This window comes from Mus caroli, unplaced genomic scaffold, assembly GCF_978045245.1.
Source record: "Mus caroli unplaced genomic scaffold, Mus_caroli_1 scaffold_10, whole genome shotgun sequence".
Lineage (NCBI taxonomy): Eukaryota > Metazoa > Chordata > Mammalia > Rodentia > Muridae > Mus > Mus caroli.
Window position 1 is genome coordinate 125,233,470 of NW_028227265.1, and position 21,416 is coordinate 125,254,885.

A 21,416-nucleotide genomic window follows, 5' to 3' on the forward strand; every position below is an offset into this window, starting at 1 on the left:
CAACTCCACTCCATCAGAAACCTCCAGAACTCTCCTCTCCTCCCTTGTGACTCTTTTTCCTCCATCGAGGCAGAAGTTGGGACTATTCCTTCCATTCAGCAATTGGCCCATGGCTTTCATTACTGACAGATCAAGAACCAATGGGGGAACAGGAACTTAACATCAAAACCACCCCTATACCAGGACCCAGTTAAGAGTTTCTGTCTCAATAAATAAGGTATATGGTACCTTTTGACCTCTGGTCTTCACGTGTACACACACATGAATACCTTCATATACTCAAGAACACAAAAGGAGGAATACAAAATAAAATAGAAATTTGAAAGAGAAAGTGGTAGTGAGGTTCTATTGCATAATAGTTAATTTGCTGGACTTTGAGAAAGTGGTGGTGGTGGCCCCCCTTCCTACAGACAGTGAGTCTGCATAGAGGCAAGGAGGGTGAAGGTGTAGTTTATTGATTTACAGTCTACTCAGGGATGGCTAAGAGTGACTAGGTCACTGTCCTTAAGGTCCACAGCAACACAGGTCACTTTGTGGCATTGCCAATCTTGAGCCCAGAGAGATGGAACGCCTGTGACTGTGCTTGGGGGAGAAGCACTGGAATGAGCAGTAAGAGCAAGCTTCCCAAGAGGGTTGGCTCAATGACCTTAATTTACTTTCAAGGTAGAATAGTTTCTATTTATTTATTGTGTGTGTGCATGAGGACATCTGAGGATAACATGCCTGAGCCAGTCTTCTCCTTTCACCATGTGGATTCAGGGCATAAAATTTAGGTGGCTAGGATTGGCAGCAAGCCCCTTTACCTGCTGAGCCATCTCAGGTGCTCTTCACACCCACACTTCTAAAAGGTAGATGGCAAGAGACAACCTCAAGACACCAGTTGATGATTTTTTTTTTTTTTTTTTTGAGACAGGGTTTCTTTGAGTAGCCCTGGCTGTCCTGGAACTCACTTTGTAGACCAGGCTGGCCTCGAACTCAGCAATCCTCCTGCCTCTGCCTCCCGAGTGCTGGGATTAAAGGCGTGCGCCACCACACCCGGCTCAGTTGATGATTTCTAAGCTTAACTCTTGTTTTCAGGCTCATACTCAGCTACTCTTTTATACAGCACAAGCCCACTTTCCCAGAGATGGTAACTGACCTCAGTGGGCTGGGCTCTCCTACATCAATTATCAATTAAAAAAATGCCACAAAAAAAAAATGCCCACAGGTCAATCTTATGGTGACAGTTCTTCAGTTGAGGCTGTCTTCAATGTGTGTCACTGACAACAAAGATTAGCAATTACAACTTTGCTTTCCTTATTGGGAAAAAAAGCCTTCATGTTGGGCATAGTAAAACAAGCTTATGAGTTTAGATCTGAGAGAAGCAGAATCAGTGTTCAAAGTCATCTTTATTACAAAGATTTTGATACAGCCTGGGATTCAGGAGACTGTCTTTAAACCAAGAATTAAGACTTTCCCTTATTATTCAGGTTAAAAAAGCAAATGCAGAGATTGGTTCTTGCCCATGGGATGGGTCTTCATTTCTGCTCTTTGTCCCTGAACTTCTTGTAGGCAAGACACCTTTTGGATCAAAGGGTTTGTGGGTAAATTACTGTCCTTATCTCTCCACTGGGAGTCCTGCCTGGCTAGAGGAAGTGGCCACTTCGAAGTCCATATTCCCCCACTGCTAGCAGTGTCAGCCAGTTACCCCCATTTACCCCGTGTGGCCCTCACATACCCCAGGTCTCTGACATGTCCTAGGATTGCCTCCCCCACTCCTGCTGATTTCTCTTCCCTCAGCTGTCTTAGTTAGGGTTTTACTGCTGCGAAGAGACACCATGACTAAGGCAAGTCTTATAACTGGGGCTGCTTACAATTCAGAGGTTCAGTTCATTATCATTAAGGCATCATCCAGGCAGGCATGGTGCAGGAGGAGCTGAGACTTCTACATCTTCATCTGAAGGCTGCTAGCAGAATACTGGCATCCAGGCAACTAGGACTAAAGTATTAAAGCCCATCCCACAGTGACACACCTACTCCAGCAAGGCCACACCTCCAAATAGTGCCACTCCCTGGGCCCAGCATATACAAGCCATTACACCAGCTATCCCTACATCTGATACCCATCCCATGGGCAAGAGTCAATCCCTGATACTACTAATACTGTTATGTTTGCAGACAGGAACCTAGCATTTAACTGTCATCTAAGAGGCTCCAACTAGCAGCCAATGGAAAGAGATGCAGAGACCCACAGTCAAATATTAGAAGAGCTAGGGGAATTTTATGGAAAAATTGGGGGGATTGGCAGACTGGACCCCAAGAGGACAGGGAATCCAGAGGAACACCAGCAGAATTAACTAACCTGGACACTTGGGGTTTCCCAGAGCCTGAATCACCAACCAAAGAGTGACCATGGACTGAACCTAGCCCCACTGCACATATGTAGCATATGAGCAGCTTAGTCTTCATGTGGGTCCCCACCAACTAGAAGTGTGTCCTGAGTCTGTTGCCTGCCTGTGGATGCAACTAGCCCTGCAGCAACCTGATGTGTGTGTGTATGGGGGTACAAACAGCTAGAAGAGACTCCTCCTTTGAAAGGAGAAAGGGAGAGTGGAATGGGGAGGGGGATCTTTGTGAAGGGGTACTTGTCGGGGCTGATAATGGAATGTAAAGTGAATGAATTTAATAATAATAATAACAACAACCAAAGCAAATGCAGGATTAAAGTTCTTACTGCCAAACCTGATGATTCCAGTTTGTCAGGACACAGAACTGACTCCTCTAAGTTATCCTTTGACTTCAACACATGCACTATGACACACATACACATAAAATTTAATTTTTAAAAAGCAGAAGCATATCATCTCTGAATGGAGGGTGGATTAAGCCAACCAATACCAACAAACAGCTGCCTCTAGCTCCTGGACTGACAGGTCTGAGCCTAGCATTTCTCTTCCTTTTTTTTACCCACCACTAAGACACTCTAAGGTCTCCTTTCAGGAACAGGAAGGGGGTTTCTTAGAAGCTGCACATAACCACAATTCAGTCTGTAACAATTAGATGGATGATTACAAGTGAAGGTGTAATTACTAACAGCTGCTGAGTTTATTAAAAGAGCAAACGTGCCTTGTGTGTGTTCCTAGAAAGGTGGAGATGGGCGTGCGGTGCAGGAGGTGCTACATGGGACCCAGCAAAGGACTGGCTTGTTGTTTTGCTTGTTTTACTTAATTTTTTATGATTTTCACATCATACACCCCAATCCCACTCATCTCCCCATCCCTCCATATCCACCCTTGCAAACCTTCCCCCAAATAAAATTAGAATAAAAAAAGAAAACAATCTTGCCATGGAAGCTAAACTGTGTTCCATAGTATACCCTTTTGTCCATACATCTTTATTTGCAAATGTTTATTGCAATGAGCCATTGGTCTGTACTGAGACCTCTGGTTTCTGCTACACTGTCAATACTGGATCGTCACAGGCACTCCTCCCAGATATTCTGTTGTTGCTCTGTGCTATGAAGATCCTGCTACTTTGGATCTACAGGACCAACCCTTTCACTAGCATCAGCAGATCATAGATGGTGTAGGCCTGGGAGGTAGCTGCGTGGGTTAGCAGCTTTCTTGTACCCACACTACCAGGGTGAGCTCTCCAGCAGTGCCCTGGCTAGTTCACCCAGTGCCAAGCCAGCAAGGGGTAGGTAGGATCAACTTTCCTGTTCTCATCTTTGGGCCAGCCTACCAACACCTTTACCACCAGGGTCAGCTCTACTGTGCTGCCCAGGTGAGGTACAGGGCTATCTCAAAGGCAGTGAGAGGTAAGGGGCTGAGGGAGCCTCTCTTTCTCCCAAGCCACCCTATAGCAGTCTAAGGGTGGGACCAGCCCTCCCCAGCCTATACCCTTGGGGCTAGCTCCCACCATCAAGGACAGCCCTTCTGTGTTGCCTAGGAGAGCAGTGGAGCCAGCTCTGTCTTGTTTTTCCTAGAGCTTTCCTTCCTCTTTCTGGTTGGCTACCTTATAGCCAGCTGCAAGTTTTCCTCTCTCCCCACATTACAGCACTGTGTGTATATATGTGTGCACATGTATGTGGAAGCTACAGGCCAACATTTGGCATGTCCCCCAATCACTCTTTACCCTGCTGCAAGACTTCTTATATTCCCCCATATTCCAGTACCATGTATGTGGAGGCTACAAGTCAACACTGGGCATCTTCCTTAATCACTCTTGTTTTTTTGGTTTTTGAGATAGTCTCACTGTGTATCCTTGGCTGGCATTGAACTCAGAATTCCATTTGCTTGTACCTCCCAAGTGTTTGTGTTAAAAGCCATTTTTGTTTGTTTGGTGTGTGTGAAAGAAAGGGCTTTTCACTCTTTGGCTAGCCTGCTTGGACACCAAGCCATGGAGACATTCCAGTCTTCTCAGTACTGACTTAGGTTCACAACACCTGGCTGCTGCTCCTGGGTTGTTTTGTTTGTTCTTACCCTTTGAACATGAGGTCTCACTATGAACCCATGGACAGCCTGCAACTTTCAGCAACCATCATACCTCTACCTTCTGAACACTGAGATCATAAGCACAGGTCAACATACCCAGCCTTGAGGTTTTTTCACTTTTTATTTTATTTTATTTATTTAATGGACACTGGTGATCCAAGCAGTGTCATGCTTGTATAAGAAGCACTTTTCAAACTGAGCCATCTCCACAGTCCCTCCAAAGTCCCTATCTTCAAAGTTTCCCTCTGCAGTAATGTTGAGAGTTAGGACTGTGAAAAACAAGACGGACTATGGAGACTGACTTCATCAGTGGGTCCTCATGTTCCTATCCATTGACAGGTTCACATCTGAATGAGCCATTAGAAACTGACAGGGCTGATAGGAGGTAGGACCTTGTTGGAGGAAGCAGGTCACTAGGGGTGGATATGTGGTACCTGCTCTCCTGTCCTCAGCCTCTCCCACTCCTAGTTGCCATGGGATGGGCAGCTGTGTTCCACTGCATGTTTCCACCATCATCTTCTGCTTTCCTATCAAAGGCCATAAGCAAGGGAGCCAAGGGATCACAGACTGAAACCCAGAAGCCAAGGTAAACCTTCCCTCTACCTAAGATGCTCATCTCAGGCATTCTGTCCGTAACAGAAAACTAATACAAACACATATCCACAGCTTTCTTCAAAGGAGTTGACAGAAAACATTTGTGGGCATGTTTCCTGTTGCTAGGGCAACCACATGATTTACAAAAAACGTAGGACCTGGGTTTGATGAGATAGCTTAAGAGGGCGTGATGTTCTTGCACAAGCCCAGCACCCACATTAGGTGCCTCCCAACCACTTATAACCCCAGCTCCAGTACTTATTTACCCTCTTCTGGCCTCAGGCAACTACACACATATACACATTTTTAAGACAGTTTCCTTGTGTAGTCCTAGCTATCCTGAAAGTAGCTCTGTAGACCAGGCTAGCCTCAGACTCAGAGATCTTTCTGACTCTGACTCCTAAGTGCTAGGATTAAAAGCATGTGACACCACCACCCACTGCTCACTTAAAAAACAATCAAGGGGCTGGTGAGATGGCTCAGTGGGTAAGAGCACCCGACTGCTCTTCTGAAGGTCCAGAGTTCAAATCCTGGCAATCACATGGTGGCTCACAACCATCCGTAACGAGATCTGGCGCCCTCTTCTGGAGTGTCTGAAGACAGCTACAGTGTACTTACATGTAATAAATAAATAAATCTTAAAAAAAAAAAAAATCAAATGAATGTAAAGCTTAGTCTTACCCTGTGCTTAGGATCACGATGTAACTTCTCCAGCTTCTTCTCGGTGATTCTTCAGAACAGGTGACCATCACCTTTTCAGTGTCTTCACCACTCTCTCTACTCACTACCTGAATTCCTTATGAAGAATAATCTTCCAGAATAGGTGTACCCTCCCCCTTCTTTCCTTCATATATGTTTGTACGTATGTACGTGTATATGTATACATGTTTGCATGTATGAGCTCACACATGTGCAGGTGCAATGTGTACATGCATGTGGAGGCCCATGTTGATGTTGAGAACCATAGGCAGAGCTTCAATCAAACCAGACCCCATAAGCATGCTCTGCTGATTCTGTCTCCACCTCCCAAGGCTGAAATTACAGGGTGCTGCAACCCATCCAGCTGGCATTTTATGGGTCTTAGGGACTCAAACTCTGTTCTTAACAACTGTCCAGCAAGTGTTGTAAGCACTGAGCCCCATCTGCAGCCCCTGGTATCCATTTTGTATGTCTGGGTCCCAAGCATCCTGCTTCTCTGCCTGGTAGGCTCTCCCTCATGACTGTTGGTGGTGGTGCTACAGATGGAGCCCTGAGTCCCTATACGTACAACTGTTATTGCTTCTATAATCTCAGGTGAGAGGCCTTGTGCAGCTTTTAAGTCTTATTTACTTCCTGAGTTTTAGGAGCCTTCCTTATTCTTCCAGGAGGGAATGCTTTAATCTGGAGGAGAGAGTTATACAAAAGCATCCCTTATGCTTTGACTGAGCCCAGATGCTCCCAACATGAAAAGTATATGTGAGATCAAAGATATTCTCAAAGGAGGCATCAGGACTTAAGTCTTAAGTCCTCTCTGGCCAAGCACAGTGGTACATGCTGTCATCTCAGCACCAGGGAGCTGAAGGCAGGGACCCCAACTCTGAGTTCAATGGCATCCTTGGCTACTTAGCAAGTTCAAGCATGAGATCTTGTCTCAAAAAAACAAAACAAGCAACAAACAGAACCCCTCTGGGCTGGAGGTGACTGTGTAGTTTACAGTACCTGTTGCATAATCATGAGGATCCAACACCCACATAACAAGCTGGGAAACGAATACATGCTACTACCCAGTTCTAAAGGAGGCAGAGGCAGGAGACCACTACATCTTGCTAGCCTCTGTACAACTGAAAAACAAACAAAAGCCCCAGATTCAGGGAAAGACCATAGGTAGAGTGGAAGGAAACCTGATACCCTCTTCCGATCTCCTCATGGCCACAGATGTGGGCAGACATTCAGAGACAGATGCATACAAATCTTTCAAAAAAAAAAAATCCTGCCAGGCGTGGTGGTGCACGCCTTTGATCCCAGCACTGGGGAGGCAGAGGCAGAGGCAGGCAGATTTCTGAGTTCAAGGCCAGCCTGGTCTACAAAGTGAGTTCCAGGACAGCCAGAGCTATACAGAGAAACCCTGTCTCGAAAAACCAAAAAAAAAAAAAAAAATCCTCAGCCGTCTCCTAACCTTCTGAGCAGTGCAGCTTGTGTTGAAGGAACTGGGATATGGAGGTACAGCAAGAACAACCTGGGCCAAACATGACTGTCTGCTTTTTCTTACTCAAGGGCTGACACTAACCAGAAAACCTAAAGAGAAAACAAGGAGCTGGGAGTACAGCGTGGCAGTAGAGCACTTGTTCAATATAAACAGGTGTTTGTGACTTCCTGAGCCAAGAAGGACGACTTGTCTATTCATTCTAGATGGGGTGCCAGTGTGCAGAAATCATTCTACCCAAGTCTAGCATGAACCAGGCAGTGCACTTAGGCGGAGACATGCAAGTCACTGAAAAGCTCACCTAGCACATGACGACTCATAGAAGCTGCAGGCCTGGCACTCTAATGACCTCGAAGACAGTTCAGTTCAGCCACAGGACACTTTCCTTTTCTCTTCATAGTAATGGTTACTGTTTCTGTAGGCCAGTGAAGTTCCTTGTGAATCTTCTAGCTTGCAAACTCTTCCTGAAACTTGGACGTTTCCTTTACTTTCTAAGTTGTATGAGCTTTCCATTTCTGTCCAGAAGAAAATGTTTCAATCTGGAGGAAACAGTTAATCAACAGTGGGGGCTTTGGGACTGATTCCCTAGAATGACGGAGAAAAATGTGATAAACACTTGTTCAAGCTCTGCCAGGGTTTCTAGTTCTCATAACGTTTCAGGAAGTATTGCCATCATTCCCCTCCCCCATTTTAAAAAGGGGAAATTAACTTCCCAAGGCCATAAAGCAAATGTTGGAGCTGCCCTCACGTCTCTAAGGGCTGATATTAAGCTAGATGACACACCTTGTATGCTCATTGCTATATCTCCAGAGTTGAGTGACTAAACCTGGTACAATGGGGATGATTAACAGAACTGTGACGAGGGCTGGTACTATGAATACTTGTCTAGCAGTAACAAAGCCCTAGGTTCCAGCCTGAGGATCAAAACAACAACCAAGTATTGGTATAAAAGAAACAATATAAGTTAGTAGTACATGCTCTCGGAGCTCATATCGCATCTCAAGTTTCTGATTAAAAAATGTGATTGAGCGTGGTAATGTACACATTTAATCCCAGCACACAGAAAGGCGTGTAGATTTTTGATAGTTCTAGTCCAACCTGTTCTACATAACAACTTCTAGGCCTGCCAGGATTATATAGTGAGACCCTGTATAAAAGGGAAAAAATATTGTGCATATATATGTATATATATGTACACACACACACACACACACATATATATAAAATATCTGGTCTGTGAGGGCAGGCAGTCACACATAACATGGAATACCTGTAGATGTCAGAAGGCAAGTTTGGGAGGTCAATTCTCTCCTTCCATCTCCATATGGCTTCCAGGAACCTAATTCAGGTCATTAGACTTGGGCAGTACGTCTTCCACACACTAAACCATCCGATTAACCTTCATCTTAATTGCTAATATCATTCTCTTACACAAAGATCCAAGACTTCTTGGAGAAATGGTTTATTTCAGGACTGAGGTAAGAAGTATATAATACAAGCCTGCAGGATCTTGCAATGCTAGAGTTAGAAGTGTCCAGGAACCTTAACATGTTTGGTGATAATAATCAAGGACCATAACAATCAACGGAAAGAAATTCTAATGGCCAAAATCAGAACCGTTTGAACAACAAAATGAAATAGTATTCAGTTAAAATAAAAGCAGAGAATGAACTCTAGTTGATCATTGTGAAGTGAAAGCAGAAACGTCATACAGCTGATTGCCATATCTACAATGAAGAGCACAAAGAAAAAAATGCATGCATACTTGACTACTTGAGCATGGCTCAATTTCCTCAGGACCTCTGTCTAGTGATTGGTACTACCCAGAGTGGACTGGCTCTTCCCATTGTTTTTATTTTAATTATTATTTTTAAAAATTATGTATGTGCATGTTTCTGTGTATGCATGTACATGCAAGTGTAGGTATTGTGGAGGTCAGAAAATGGTTACTATGATAACTATTCTTGGTTCTACATCTGGAATAAACTATAATCCAGAAATGGAGGGCACACCTGTGAGAGACTTTTTGCTTGGTTTGAAGTAGATGACTCCACTTCTAGTCTTGACCTTTGAGACAGGAAGACACACCTCTCATTTGAGCCACACATGCTGGAAGCCTATATAAGGTCATGGAAGGCTCTGCTCTTTGTCGGCCTGCTCTTGTCTTGCTAGCATGCACTAGCACTTGAGCCTATTTCTTTGGGATTTCAACATCTTCGGAAGATCAACTGAGACATCTAGCCTCATGGACTGAGCAATTTCTAGATTCTTAACTTTCCATTCATAGCCTGCCATTGTTGGTTAGAACACAGCCTGTGAATCTAATAACTCCCCATTTTATATATACAGAAAAAGATATTCATTCTGCTACTCTAGGGAACCCTGACTAATAACTTAGCATGCTGAAGGCTCTAGCAAAACCAACCAACCAAATAATGTTGATGGATGTACCTTAACATATGAGGGCACTGGGGAGATGACGCAGTAAATAAAATGCTTCTAGTGCAAGCATGAGGACCTGAGTTCAGATCCCCATCACCCACATAAAAAACTGGGCACAGTGATGCATACTTATAGTCTTGGCACTGAGGAAACAGAGACCCTCATTGGAGGATCCCTGACGCTCATGGGCCAGCCAGCCTAGCCTACCAGTCAGCTCCAGGTTCAATAAGAGACTCTGTCTCAAAAAATAAAATGGAAAAAAAAAGATGGATAATGATTGAGGAAGACAACAGATGTCAACCTTTGCCTTCCACATTCACAAACACACACAGTATGATGGGTGGAAAACTGATTGGCTGATTTTACCTTTCGGTCAATAACCCATTACCACAATCTTATGACTATTCTAACAAAGAAACACCTTCCAAACTAACTCATCAGCCAGGTGCAGTGAGGTATACCTATAAATCCAGCACCCAAGAGGATTGTGAGTTCTAAGATGTTTGTTTGTTTGTTTGTTTGTTTTTCTAGACAACAAGATGGCTCTAAGCTACACAGACCTAGTTTCAAAGGATAAAATACCTGACCTGTACCTCTTAAAAGTGTAAAGGTCATCACAAATATGGAAGCTGTGATTCTGTCACAGCCAAGAAGGAACTAGACAGAAAAATTAATTTGTATGTTGTAATCTTTGTGGGACCCTGGAAAACAGGTATTAGAGAAAAATACTCTGAATAATCAAAAACAAGTCATCAATATTGGCCTATTAATTACAATAAATTATTACTGTTTGTATGTGTATGTGTGTGCAGTGGTAATGATGTGTTCATGTGGGCATGTAAACATGTATGTGGGTGTATGTATGCATCTAAGCTGTCTCACTGGCTCTAAATCTTAATTTTGAGACAGGATCTCTGAGCTTAGAGCTCATCAATTCAGCTAGGCTAGCTAAGCAATAAGCTCTAGGGATCTGTCTATCTCCATCCCACCTGTGCTGAGTTTAAAAGGTGTGGCACAGGGCTCAGCTTTTATGTCAGTGTTAGGGCATTATGTCAGTGTAAGACAATGCTAGATCTTCAAGCCTGTGCACCTGGCATTTTACTGACTGAGCTATTCCTCCTCCCCTTCTCAGTACCTAGGACTGAGTCTCAGGCCTCACACATACTAGGCAGCCCCACGACCTTTAATGTCCCTAGCTCTATTTTTAAAAATTATTACTATTGCTATCCTAGATTTGATATGTAGCCCAGGCTAGTCTTAAACTTGTGATAATCGTATTTGAGCCTCCCAAATAAGATTACAGATGGATAAACTATTACTCTGAGCTTCAAGAATAGCAGGGAATACCAATCAGTACTACCAGGTCTGGTAACAGTTATAGTAGTGAGAAGAGGCGGGAGACACCTCTAATCCCAGCACTTAGGAAACAAAGGCAGGCATATCTTGCTCAAGGCAGAGTTTGAGGCTAGTGAGTTCCAGACCATCAGGGCTAAAAGAGTAAGATCATCTCAAAATAAATTAATAAAAAAAATCATTTTTGTTATATTTCTGAAAATATAAATAGTCTATGGCCAATGAGATGGCTTAGAGGTGAACTGTGCCAAGTGAGACAATCTGAGTTTGACCCTACATGGTAAAAAATAAAAGTATACCAACTACAGGCACGGTGGTACATACTTGTAATCCCAGTTCTGGGGAGGTAGAAGCAGGAGTACGAGTCCAAGGTCATCCTTAGCTACATATGAAGTCTGATGCCAGCTTGGGCTACATGACACCATTTAAAAAAGGGAGGGGTGGCTTAAAAAAATGCTGTTTACGAAGAGCACTATTTGTTCCTCCTGAGGACCTAAGTTTAATTCCTAGCACCTACATAGTAGCTCACAGCTCTCCCTAACTACCGGGGACCCCATACCTTCTTACAGTCTCCATTGGTACCAGGCAAGCATATAATTCATAGACATACATAAAAGAGCAAGCTGAAGAAGAAAAACTATACAAAATGTACACCTTGAGGAGAAAAGGGGCACTAGGAAGTATAATGGAGCTAAGGCCCCAGTTTAAGGAAATAAACAGATTAAATGAAATAAAAGGAATAGTAAGAAGCGTCTAGGGAAAGATCTATCCAGCTAAGCTTCCAACTTGTGAAAAGGAATTAAAGAAAAGCTTAAGTAGCAAAGGAAATCATCAAAACCATAAAGCTTATGCAGATGTGATTAAACAAGGGAGCCTCTGCCTGCCAGCCCAAGCAAGCAGCAGAACCTGGAAGCTTCAGCCACTTGGCCCCGGTTTTAGAGGCAAGGATACAAGACAGGTAAGGAAAGGGTTACAGAATCTCCCTCCGAAACCAAGGAAAGCTGCTGAGGCCAGGCTTGTGTCAGGGATGTCCCTGAATGCAGGCCCAGAGAGGCCACTGTGTGAAACTGTGAAGGTTAAGGTTGTATTGCCTTGGAGACCCCAAGATGTTGGGGATGCCAGAACTGTAGGATACCTGCCAAGGAAAGCTGTTAACAGGGAGTAGAATCAACCCAAGAAGAGTGTTCAGCAAAACTGAATGGGCTGGAGATCTGAAGAGCATTATGACATCAGACGTGGAGATGCAGAATTTAGTTTGCACTAACTGGTTTTTGGTCTCGCATTGGTCCATTATGCATTATGCTCCCTCCCTCCCTTTTGGAACCACCTTAAGTTTTTTGTGACCTGGTTTTGTTTTGTGTTTTGTTTGTTTTCCATTTTGATTTTACAGGGATTACAGTTAAGAGATTGCCATGAGTCTCAGAAGAGACTCTGAACTTTGGATTTTTAAACAGGGTTGAGACTGTTACAGAAAATGGGTACTTTTGAAGTTGAATAAGTACATTTTGCATTATGGTGTGGCTACAAGTCTATAGTGGTTTACAGCTGGACTTTGCTATTTTATGGTCTTTGCTTTTTCTTTCTCCCACTCTTTATCCCCACCCCCATTTCACCCTCTAACACTAGATAGGAGAGAAAAAAGGATTGGGGTGTGTGTGTGTGTGTGTATCTGAATCTAATTTCTTTCCAAGCCATTCCTCCCAGTTTCCAGCCAGCCCCTTCAAATGTTTCTCCCAATCATCTCCTCAGTTCCCCAACAGTCTGCTTAAACAGTCCCTTCTCCCACTTTTCCTAATACTAACAGTTCCACATTATAACAACCGTTCTCTAACCTATTAGCTATCAACCTGCTCATCTCAGGGTGTCCTCGCTTGACTTTTTCTTCTTCTGTATCAACTGCCTTCTCCTCAGTCTGCTAGCCCCCAGTCCCTCTTAGCCTCTGCTGACTTTTTGATATCCTATCCTGTTCCCAGAAACTCAAGAGGCAACCAATACTAAAGGTTATGGGGTCAAGCAGCTCTTACAGCTAAGAATTCTTAAAGGGCCAGTTGACTAGCAACTGGGATCCTTTTTTTTCTTTAATTTTTTTTTTTTTTTGTTTTTTTTGAGACAGGGTTTCTCTGTGTAGCCCTGGCTGTCCTAGAACTCACTCTGTAGACCAGGCTGGCCTCAAACTCAGAAATTCATCTGCCTCTGCCTCCCAAGTGCTGGGATTAAAGGTGTGTGGCACCACCGCCAGGCCGCAACTGGGGATCCTTTAAAGAGCTAGGACCAAAAGATAAATCAGACTGTATGGTCAAGGAGTGAAATGTGAGGGTTTAAATGAAATGGCCCCATAGGGAGTGGCACTTTTAGGAGGTGTGGCCTTGTTAGGAGTAGGTGTGGCTTTGTTGGGGGAAATGTGTCACTGGAGTGGGCTTTTAGGTCTAAAATCCTGGAGCCAGGTCCACTGTTCTTTCTGTTCCCCGCAGATCTAGATGTAGAACTAAGTCTCAGCTATCTCTTCAGCATCATGTCCACCTGCATGCCACCATGTTTCCCACCAAGATGACAATGGATTAAACCTCTGAATTATAAGCCAGCTCCAGTTAAATGTTTTCCTTTTTAAGAATTGTGTCATGGTATCTCTTCACAGCAATAGAAACCCTAAGACAAAGGTAGATCCCTGGGGCTCCCTGGCCAGACCTAGTCTAATTAACAAGTTTTTAAGTCAATAAAGACACTTTGTCTCAGAAAAACAGGACAGACAGCACATAAAGAATGATAGTAGAGGGATCTCTGGCCTCTACATGCATGTGACCACATGTTTGCATGCATGAATATACACATACCCATCCACACAAGCACACCTACATACACACATAACTATAATAAAAAATTCAGACCTTTAGTGAACTAGCCATTGTTAAGTACCCAACATCAAGTTTGAATTGGGAAGAGTTGATAAGGGACACATTCATCTTTGTGTGCAAGTATACTGTATGCCTGAATGTATGCACACATACGAAGGTCAGAGGAAGGCAATGGACTGTGTGTTCTTGGCCCAGTTGGAGTAGCCACTGTGGCTCTGGAGCCAGCTCTGCCTCGGAGTTTTTGTCAATGGTCCCTTGGACTGTCTGGATTTAGATGGGGGTCAGTGCAGTAGCTCCGCCCAAAAACAAAAGTGGGAAGAGGACATATCTGTCTTTAGAGTGGGAAGGTCTGAGTCTTTTGGCCTAGTGCCAGGGGTTACTCACAGTCTGTTTAATTCAGAATGCTGATGTGGGTCTTGTGGGTCGCCAGCTGGGGTATGTGTCAGCTGAGTATGTCCCATGTTGTATATGCCAGATGTGGTCCCATGGTCCATCTTGCCGCTAAAAACCACTTAAGCTGGCGAAATGGAAGATGTTAGACTACATCTTACCCTATGCCACCATTCGGTGATGGGCTTGCAGGAAGCACCACTCTGGGTGTGTGTGTGTGGGGAGGGAGGGAGGGAGGGAGGGAGGGAGGGAGGGAGAGAGAGAGAGAGAGAGAGAGAGAGAGAGAGAGAGAGAGGATGCAGCCCAGGCTGGGGGCCTTAGCCTGAGTAAGAGAAACGGCACAGGCTGAGGCTGAAGCTGGGCTTCCCTGGCTCCTGGACATCCAAATGCCCCTGGAAATCACAAGGAGGAGGAGTCCGGGGCCCAATGGCTGAGGGTGACAAGACCAGGACAAGGGGGCCGGGGGGACAACACGGACAACGACTCCGACCAGAAGGAGGGGCCTTCTGCAGGAGACTTAGACTTGGAAGCTCTGCAGATGAAGGCTCCCTCCATGCTTCCCATGGCAGTTCTTGATGGGAGACAGTCCATGCTTATCCAGACCATTCAGTCACTGTTCATCATGGCAAATGGGTGCATACAACCTCCTCAGGGTGGACCAGAGATTACCTTTTGCAGGAAGGAATGTCTGGGAAGAAAAGCTTAGCTAAATTCCCAGGGCCCATCTAGACACCTCATTGGCATGGAGAACTGCTTTGTGCTACGTGGTTGTCACATCCCTATGTGTGGCGTGTGGTCATGTGTTTCAGGCCAGGAGTCTGGTAAGGAGCAGGGAAACACACCTACTGTGCTCAGATGGGAGCTGGGGTCTCTGAACCCACTCAACCTCACCAAGCTTCTTGCCACGACCAACTACCCCACAATGGATATCCTGCTCTCTATCACTGCCTGCCTTGTTCCTTTGAGACAGAGTGACTGGCAGCCAGCAAGACCCATCCATCTTCCCACCACTATTTCCCACAGCACTGTGATTACAGACACACAGTCCATGCCTGGCTTTTTATGTGTGTACCGGGCTCTGGACTCAGGTCCTCATGCTTGCATAGCAAACCTCTTACCCACTAAGCTATCTCCTAGGCCCCAGACCCATAATTTCTGCATGAGCTACAGGGCAATGCTAAACAACAAAGACTGTAACTTTCCCAACTCCTCTGATTCCTGTTCACACTCCATCTTTAGAGCCCACCTTCCTGGCTTACCCTCTGAACTACAATCCCTTCCTTCCATATACCCTTCCCCAGCTTACTTTTCTTCTTGCCCTTTTAAAAACCACTGCAGATGGAATCCACTTGATTTTCCTTCTGCCTCCTCATGGTCCAGTGGCAACGTAGGACTGCTGAATCCTTGAAATGCAACAGGTCCAACTTGATACGCAAATGTGCACTAGATTTCAAAAACAAATGGAGGAAAAACACAAAATATAAACGATCTCATAACTTTTTGTTTCATATAGGGTTTCTCTGGATAGCCTTGCTCTGCTGACCAGCTGACCTCAAACCTGCCTCTATCTCCTGGGTGCTGAGATTAAAGGCATGCACCATCACCTCCTGGCAAAAGATCTCATAACTCTTAACTTTGATCATATGTTAAAATATGGTTAAGTAAAGCTATTAAAAATATCTGGGTTTTACATTAAAAACAAACAAACAAACTGTGTGTGCCAATGTGTGGATATGAAAGTAAGGGCCACATCTTCTACTAAAGAGGCTAAACAAGGCAGGGCAACTTGCAGGAGTCAGTTCTCTCTTTCTACCATGTGGGTCCTGGAGATGGAAGTCAGGTGGTGCCTCATCCTGCTCAACCATCTTGCAGACCTGTTATTTTTACCTTTTCAACTAATAACTTACTTTAAAAAAAAAGGGTCACATGTAGCTGAGGCTGGCCTTGAATTTGCTACATAGTCAAGGATGAAATTCTTTTTAAAGGGAAGATTGTATTTTTATTTGTGAGTCACGTATGTATATGTATGCCTGAGTGTGGCTTTGTATACATGAGTGCAGTGCCCCTGGAGGACAGAAGGGGGTGCTATACCCCTGGTACTGCAATTAAAGTTAGTTGTGAGTCAACAGATGGGTTGATGGGAATTGAATCATGGTCCTCTGCAAAGTAACACTATTCATAACTGCTGAGCCATCTTTCCATCCTGTCTATGAACTTTTGACCCTTCTACTTTATCTCTTTGTGTATGTCATGAAGACACTCAACCACCAAACTATATCCATGTCCTTTTTTTCCCTTTCCTCTTCTTTTGTGAACCTCCTTGGATGTGCTAGGAAAGTACTTTACCACTAAGCTACGCCCTTGGCCCATAAGTTAATAATTTTAAAAATTTAAGTTGCCATATAGCTGACAATTTTGTGGTTTCTTTAAAGTTTTACTGTACAGAGCTGATGAAGAATGTCACAAGCGGAATATGCTCCCCTAACTGGGCTGCCTTGTCTGCCTTAGAGAGAAGTTGTGCCTCTCCCTGTAGAGACTTGACATGCCAGGGTGAGGGGCTCCACCCTCTCAGAGGACAAGGAGAAGGGGAATGAGGGAACCCTGTGAAAAGGGGACCAGGAGTGGGGGCAGCAATTGGGATGTTAAGTGAATAAATAAACTAATTTTTTTTTTTTAAAAGGACATCGCAGGCTATACAGATGACTCAGTTGAACAGACACTGGTTGCTGAGTGTAAACCTGAGTTCAACCCCCCATATCTCTTATGATGGAAGAATTGGCGCCTCCAAGTAATCCTTTGACTTTCACACAAACCCATGCATATTATAATATATACATATTATACACATATACACAAACCCATGCATATTATAATATATACATATTATACACATATACACAAACACCACCTTTTAAAAACACGTACATACATACAAACAAATACATACATAATTAAAAATTTTAAATATAACATTTTTTAAAATCCTGTAGATCTACTTTTAAAAGATTACCTACACGCTGCGGCTGTGTTGCAGGCCTGTAATCCTAGAACTTGGAAGATGAAAGCAAAAGGATCATTTCACTGACATCCTTCGTTACACAGAGAGCTTAAGGCCAACCTGGATCATATGAAACATCACCCTAAACCCCAGCAATCAGGAAACAGAGGCAGGCAAATAGATCTCTATGAGGCAATGGTCAGCATGATGTATAAGTTCCAAGCCAGGACTACTTAGGAAGATCCCGACTAAAAGAAAACAAACACGCAAAAAAAAACGGTGGACAGAGGTAGAGACAATAGAGAAGTTTTCAATCAAACAGGGTGGCATGTACGTTTCTGATAGCACTAGCCCAGAACAGCAGCCTCCAAAAGGCACAGGCAGTTGTTTTTCTGGTCACTGCCCGACTGGCTGGCACATAGTAGGCATTTTAAATTTCGAAGGAAGTGGGGCTGGAAAGATGGCTCAGCAATTAAGATCACTAGCTGCTTTTACAGAGGACATGGGTTCAGTAGTCGGCTCCCAAACGCAGTTAACAATAGTCCCCCGGAGGATCCGACCTTCTCTCTGACTTCCATCTGCACTACACCATGTGGTGCACAGGATTAATATACATGCAGGCTGAACACCCATGCATACACACTAAGAAAAATCTTAAAACCAAGAAATTTTAACTTTAGATTCCCAGAGGCTGACGATGCTGACCACATCCTTTAACCCGCTTCACCAGATAACAAAACTGAGGCCTGGCTCAGTGACGTCAGCCGGTGCTCAACTGCAGGCAGACCGGAAATGTCCGGGCCGGGATTCGAATCGGGGATCCTGTCCTCCTAGCCAGGGCTCCCGATGACCACTTTGCTTACTCTGGACGTAAGCGGCTGCACAGCCCGCATTGTGAGGACCACACGACGTGCGTTCTATAAAGAGCGCCACTCTTTGGCTTCGACGTCCAGACGGCGTCCACTGCGGGCCAGGCTCCAACTCACCCTCACCGCAGCCATCGCCAGCCACTTCGCGACTCCACTAGGCGCCCTGGTCCACCGCGGACGACGCCGACAGGAAGTCCCGCCTACGCCGCGCGCACCCGCGTACCGCGACAGCCATGCCAACCAATGAGCGTCGCTTCTTCAAAGACCCTGACCAATAGTAGAGCGCGCTGAGGAGGGGGCGTGTCTGGGCCGCGGGGCCGGGGAGCGGGTCGTGCGCGCTGAGGAGGAGCCGCAGCCGTCGCCGTCGCCGCTACCGCTACCGCTCTGCCGCCGCCGCCGCCGCCGCCGCCGCCGCCGCCGCCGCCGCCGCCGCCGCCACCGCTGCCGAGGCCGTGCGGAGCCGTTATCGCCGCGCCGCCCGCCCCGGAGCAGAGTCCCGGGCCTTCCCGCCCGTGTTCAGGTGAGGCCGGAGGCTTCGGCGACTTCCGAAAGAGTAGGCCGCGCTAGGGCCTGAGCTCGCCTAGCCCCACGGGCGTCCGCCGGGCCTGCACCGGCCGAAGGCCCCAGGCCGCGGTAGGCCTGGGTATGGATACGCGCGTGTGGGCCGCGGCTGGGCGAATGGGAACCGACTCTGTTTGATTCAGGTTGGCGACAAGCCTCCGCCGGGCCAGATTCCTCTGGGCTCCCGCGAGAGAGGCGGGAGAAGGACACAGCGTGGGCACGCGCTTTGGGGGGCCGGGCTCCGAGGCTTGGGGGGCCCCGGATAGTTGATCTCGGAGGCCGGGTGATCCGGGGGTGGAAGAGTGGAGCGAGGACCTTGGGCGCCAGAGGTCATGGCCCACAGACTTGCTCCCTCGGGAAATCCCATAGATTTCTTTTGTGGACGATTTTCTGGACACACCGCTACGGATCGTGAGGTCCTTTTAGAAGTGTGCAAACCTTTCGTCTGTGTGTAGAAGTCTAGAAGAGAAAGGGGAAATTTTTCTTTGATCGCCATCTCTAACAAAGCTGTTTTAGGGACGTTTTCATTTGTAAAATAACGTGTAAATATTAAAAAGATAATTGCACGCTGTTGAACAATGGGTAGTGATGATGGATCTTCCCTTTCTCTTGTCTTCTGCTGCTAAACCATGCCAAAATGTGTTTGACTCCTACTATGTGGAGAGCAGGTGGAGAACTTTTTTGCACTAGACAGAGCTTCCATTATCGGAAGTGTCCATGTGGGACACCGCTGGCCAGAGCTCTAGAAGAGGCAAGATCGGATGTTAAAGCTTTCTTAACCTCCTTGTTACAGGCAGTTAGAGTCAGATAATGGTTGGTTGGGAGGGCCTGGCTGCCCTATGCATTGCAGAAAGTTGGATAGCATGCCTAGCTTCTTCTGCCTACTGAGTATTAGCATCTCCGCCTCCTACTTCTTCCAGTTGTGAGTACCAAAAACACATTGAGGCGTTGCTAGGGTTCTTTCTCTCGTTTTTCCCCTCCACCAAAACACATACACACAGAGGTAAGAAATCTTTAAGCAATCTTCCTGGAAAAGTTTTTCCATCTCTATCCGATGATCTGGGTGAAGCTCCTAAGATCTTGAGTAAGCTGTATTGAATTGCCTGTGAATAGAAAGTATTGTACAGATGTAAAGATGTGAGGAAACCCCCAGTACACATGGAATATGCAGTTAAAATAATCACCAGAATCTTTCAACAATGGACCATGTGTTCATACTTCACGGGCATGTCTCCAGCCCCTAAGGTAGGTGTTAAAGTATCCATTTTAGAGAAGAAAGTGAAACTTAGGATAATCTCTTGCACTGTAGTGGCCAATGTAGGGTTTGAAAGCAAGTCCTAGATACCGCCAACATACTGCATACTGGTGTATGCAAAACTGTTGAGGTCTGGTTTTGAAAATGATGTGGGGAGAGGCGGCTCAGTGGACAGGAGCACTTGTAACTCTTGCAGAGGACCTGTGTTCAGTTCCTTGCACCTCCATGATGGCTCACAACCATCCATAACTCCAGTTCCAGAGGATCCCATGCCCTCTTCTGACTTTGCAGAACATCAAGCATACATGTGGTTCCTATGCAAACAAAACACACATAAATCTAAAAATATTTTTTTAATGCTGTGACTTCAAGGAGTGTGAAGAAGCTGAGAGAAAGAGGAGATGTTTCTGTTGAAGTGCCGGTTTGAGGGAAACAACTTCAGTTTGGCTGTGTTCGGGAGTAGGTCCCTGGGCAACAGTAGAAAGGGAAAGACTGAAGAACATACTGATCCATGTGCTTCAGCCGTTGCTCCTCACACTGCTTCTCTGTCCTCTGCACACCAGCACGAGTTGACTTTTCGAAGATGCAGATCTATGTTTCTCCTGATTAAAACAAGTCTTGGGGCATGAAAAAAAAAATATGCTGGGCTGTTCAACTGGTTCTAAACATTAAAATCAGAAGCCCTAAGTTTGGGATGCCCCACTATGCGCTTTTCTGACCCTTTCTGCTCTTTTCCTGGAAAGCTGTGTGGCCCAGCTCAGAGCACAAACACCATTTGAAGCTGCCCCCAAATGCCAAGGCTTTTCCACTTCCTCCAGAATGATTGGTGTTCCCATCACCTTCAGTGTGTTCAAGCTGGTTAAATGCTGGTGAGTGAGATGCAGTGCTGGCCTTTTGCCCCTAGGTGGCAATAGTTCTACGGAGAAAGACCAACAAGAGGGAAGTAAGCCTTTTGTCCCCTTCCCCAAAGTTGTATTTCAGCCCAGAGGATCGGCTCAGGAGAGGCCATGGTGTATATGAACTGTGTTTAGATGGTTTAGCCTGGCTGGTGAGCAGTAATGCACCAGGTGATGTGGAAGCACAGGAAAAGGAACTGTTATTCAAGCCCAGGAGACCCCAAAATGTTCCCTGAGTTGTTAAGGCAGGAGGACCCAGAGGAAATAGCTAGGTAAAAGATGAGTGGGAAAGGCTCTTCAAGAACTTGGTGAGTGGGGTAGGTGGAGCCATTAGCTCTGGAAAACGTATGGGGTATGGAACTTTTGGAAACGTAGAAGGAAGTGAGTAGCAGGTCTGTTGGGAAGAAATCTCAGATATTATGAGGACCCACTCCAGACTTATGATCATTGACAGAGGGAGTCACATTTGCAAAGGATGCACTGACTGGCAGGCATAAAACCAGTTAGGATGTGATTGTGTTCCTTCAAGCTAGAAAAATTGCTAATATGACA

General features: G+C 45.4%; 2 protein-coding genes across 13 annotated transcripts in view; one reads left to right on the plus strand and one right to left on the minus strand.

The window, feature by feature from the left end:
- Ccl25 (C-C motif chemokine ligand 25) overlaps window positions 1-18,332 on the minus strand; it is a 46,204-nt gene extending 27,872 nt beyond the window's left edge. For 3 of the 12 annotated variants that reach the window (XM_029480283.2, XM_029480284.2, XM_029480275.2), the window contains exons 1-3: window positions 18,147-18,326; window positions 15,592-15,728; window positions 7,550-7,787 (exon numbers count right to left, since the gene is read on the minus strand). Coding sequence is in view for 1 of the 12 variants with exons in the window: in XM_029480284.2 (XP_029336144.1) it covers window positions 7,550-7,568 (19 nt within the window). In the remaining 11 variants the exon portion in view is untranslated. Of the gene's footprint in view, window positions 1-7,549; window positions 7,788-8,031; window positions 8,473-8,518; window positions 8,976-11,994; window positions 12,179-15,591; window positions 15,729-17,295; window positions 17,336-18,146 lie in introns of those variants that run through there. The other 9 variants (XM_085844229.1, XM_029480277.2, XM_029480280.2 and 6 more) reach the window with 9 other exon arrangements.
- Window positions 18,333-18,495: 163 nt separating this feature from the next.
- Window positions 18,496-21,416, plus strand: part of Elavl1 (ELAV like RNA binding protein 1) — a 42,540-nt gene continuing 39,619 nt past the window's right edge. The window contains exon 1 of the mRNA XM_021170995.3: window positions 18,496-18,672. The gene's annotated coding sequence lies outside the window, so the exon portion shown is untranslated. The remainder of the gene's footprint in view (window positions 18,673-21,416) is intronic.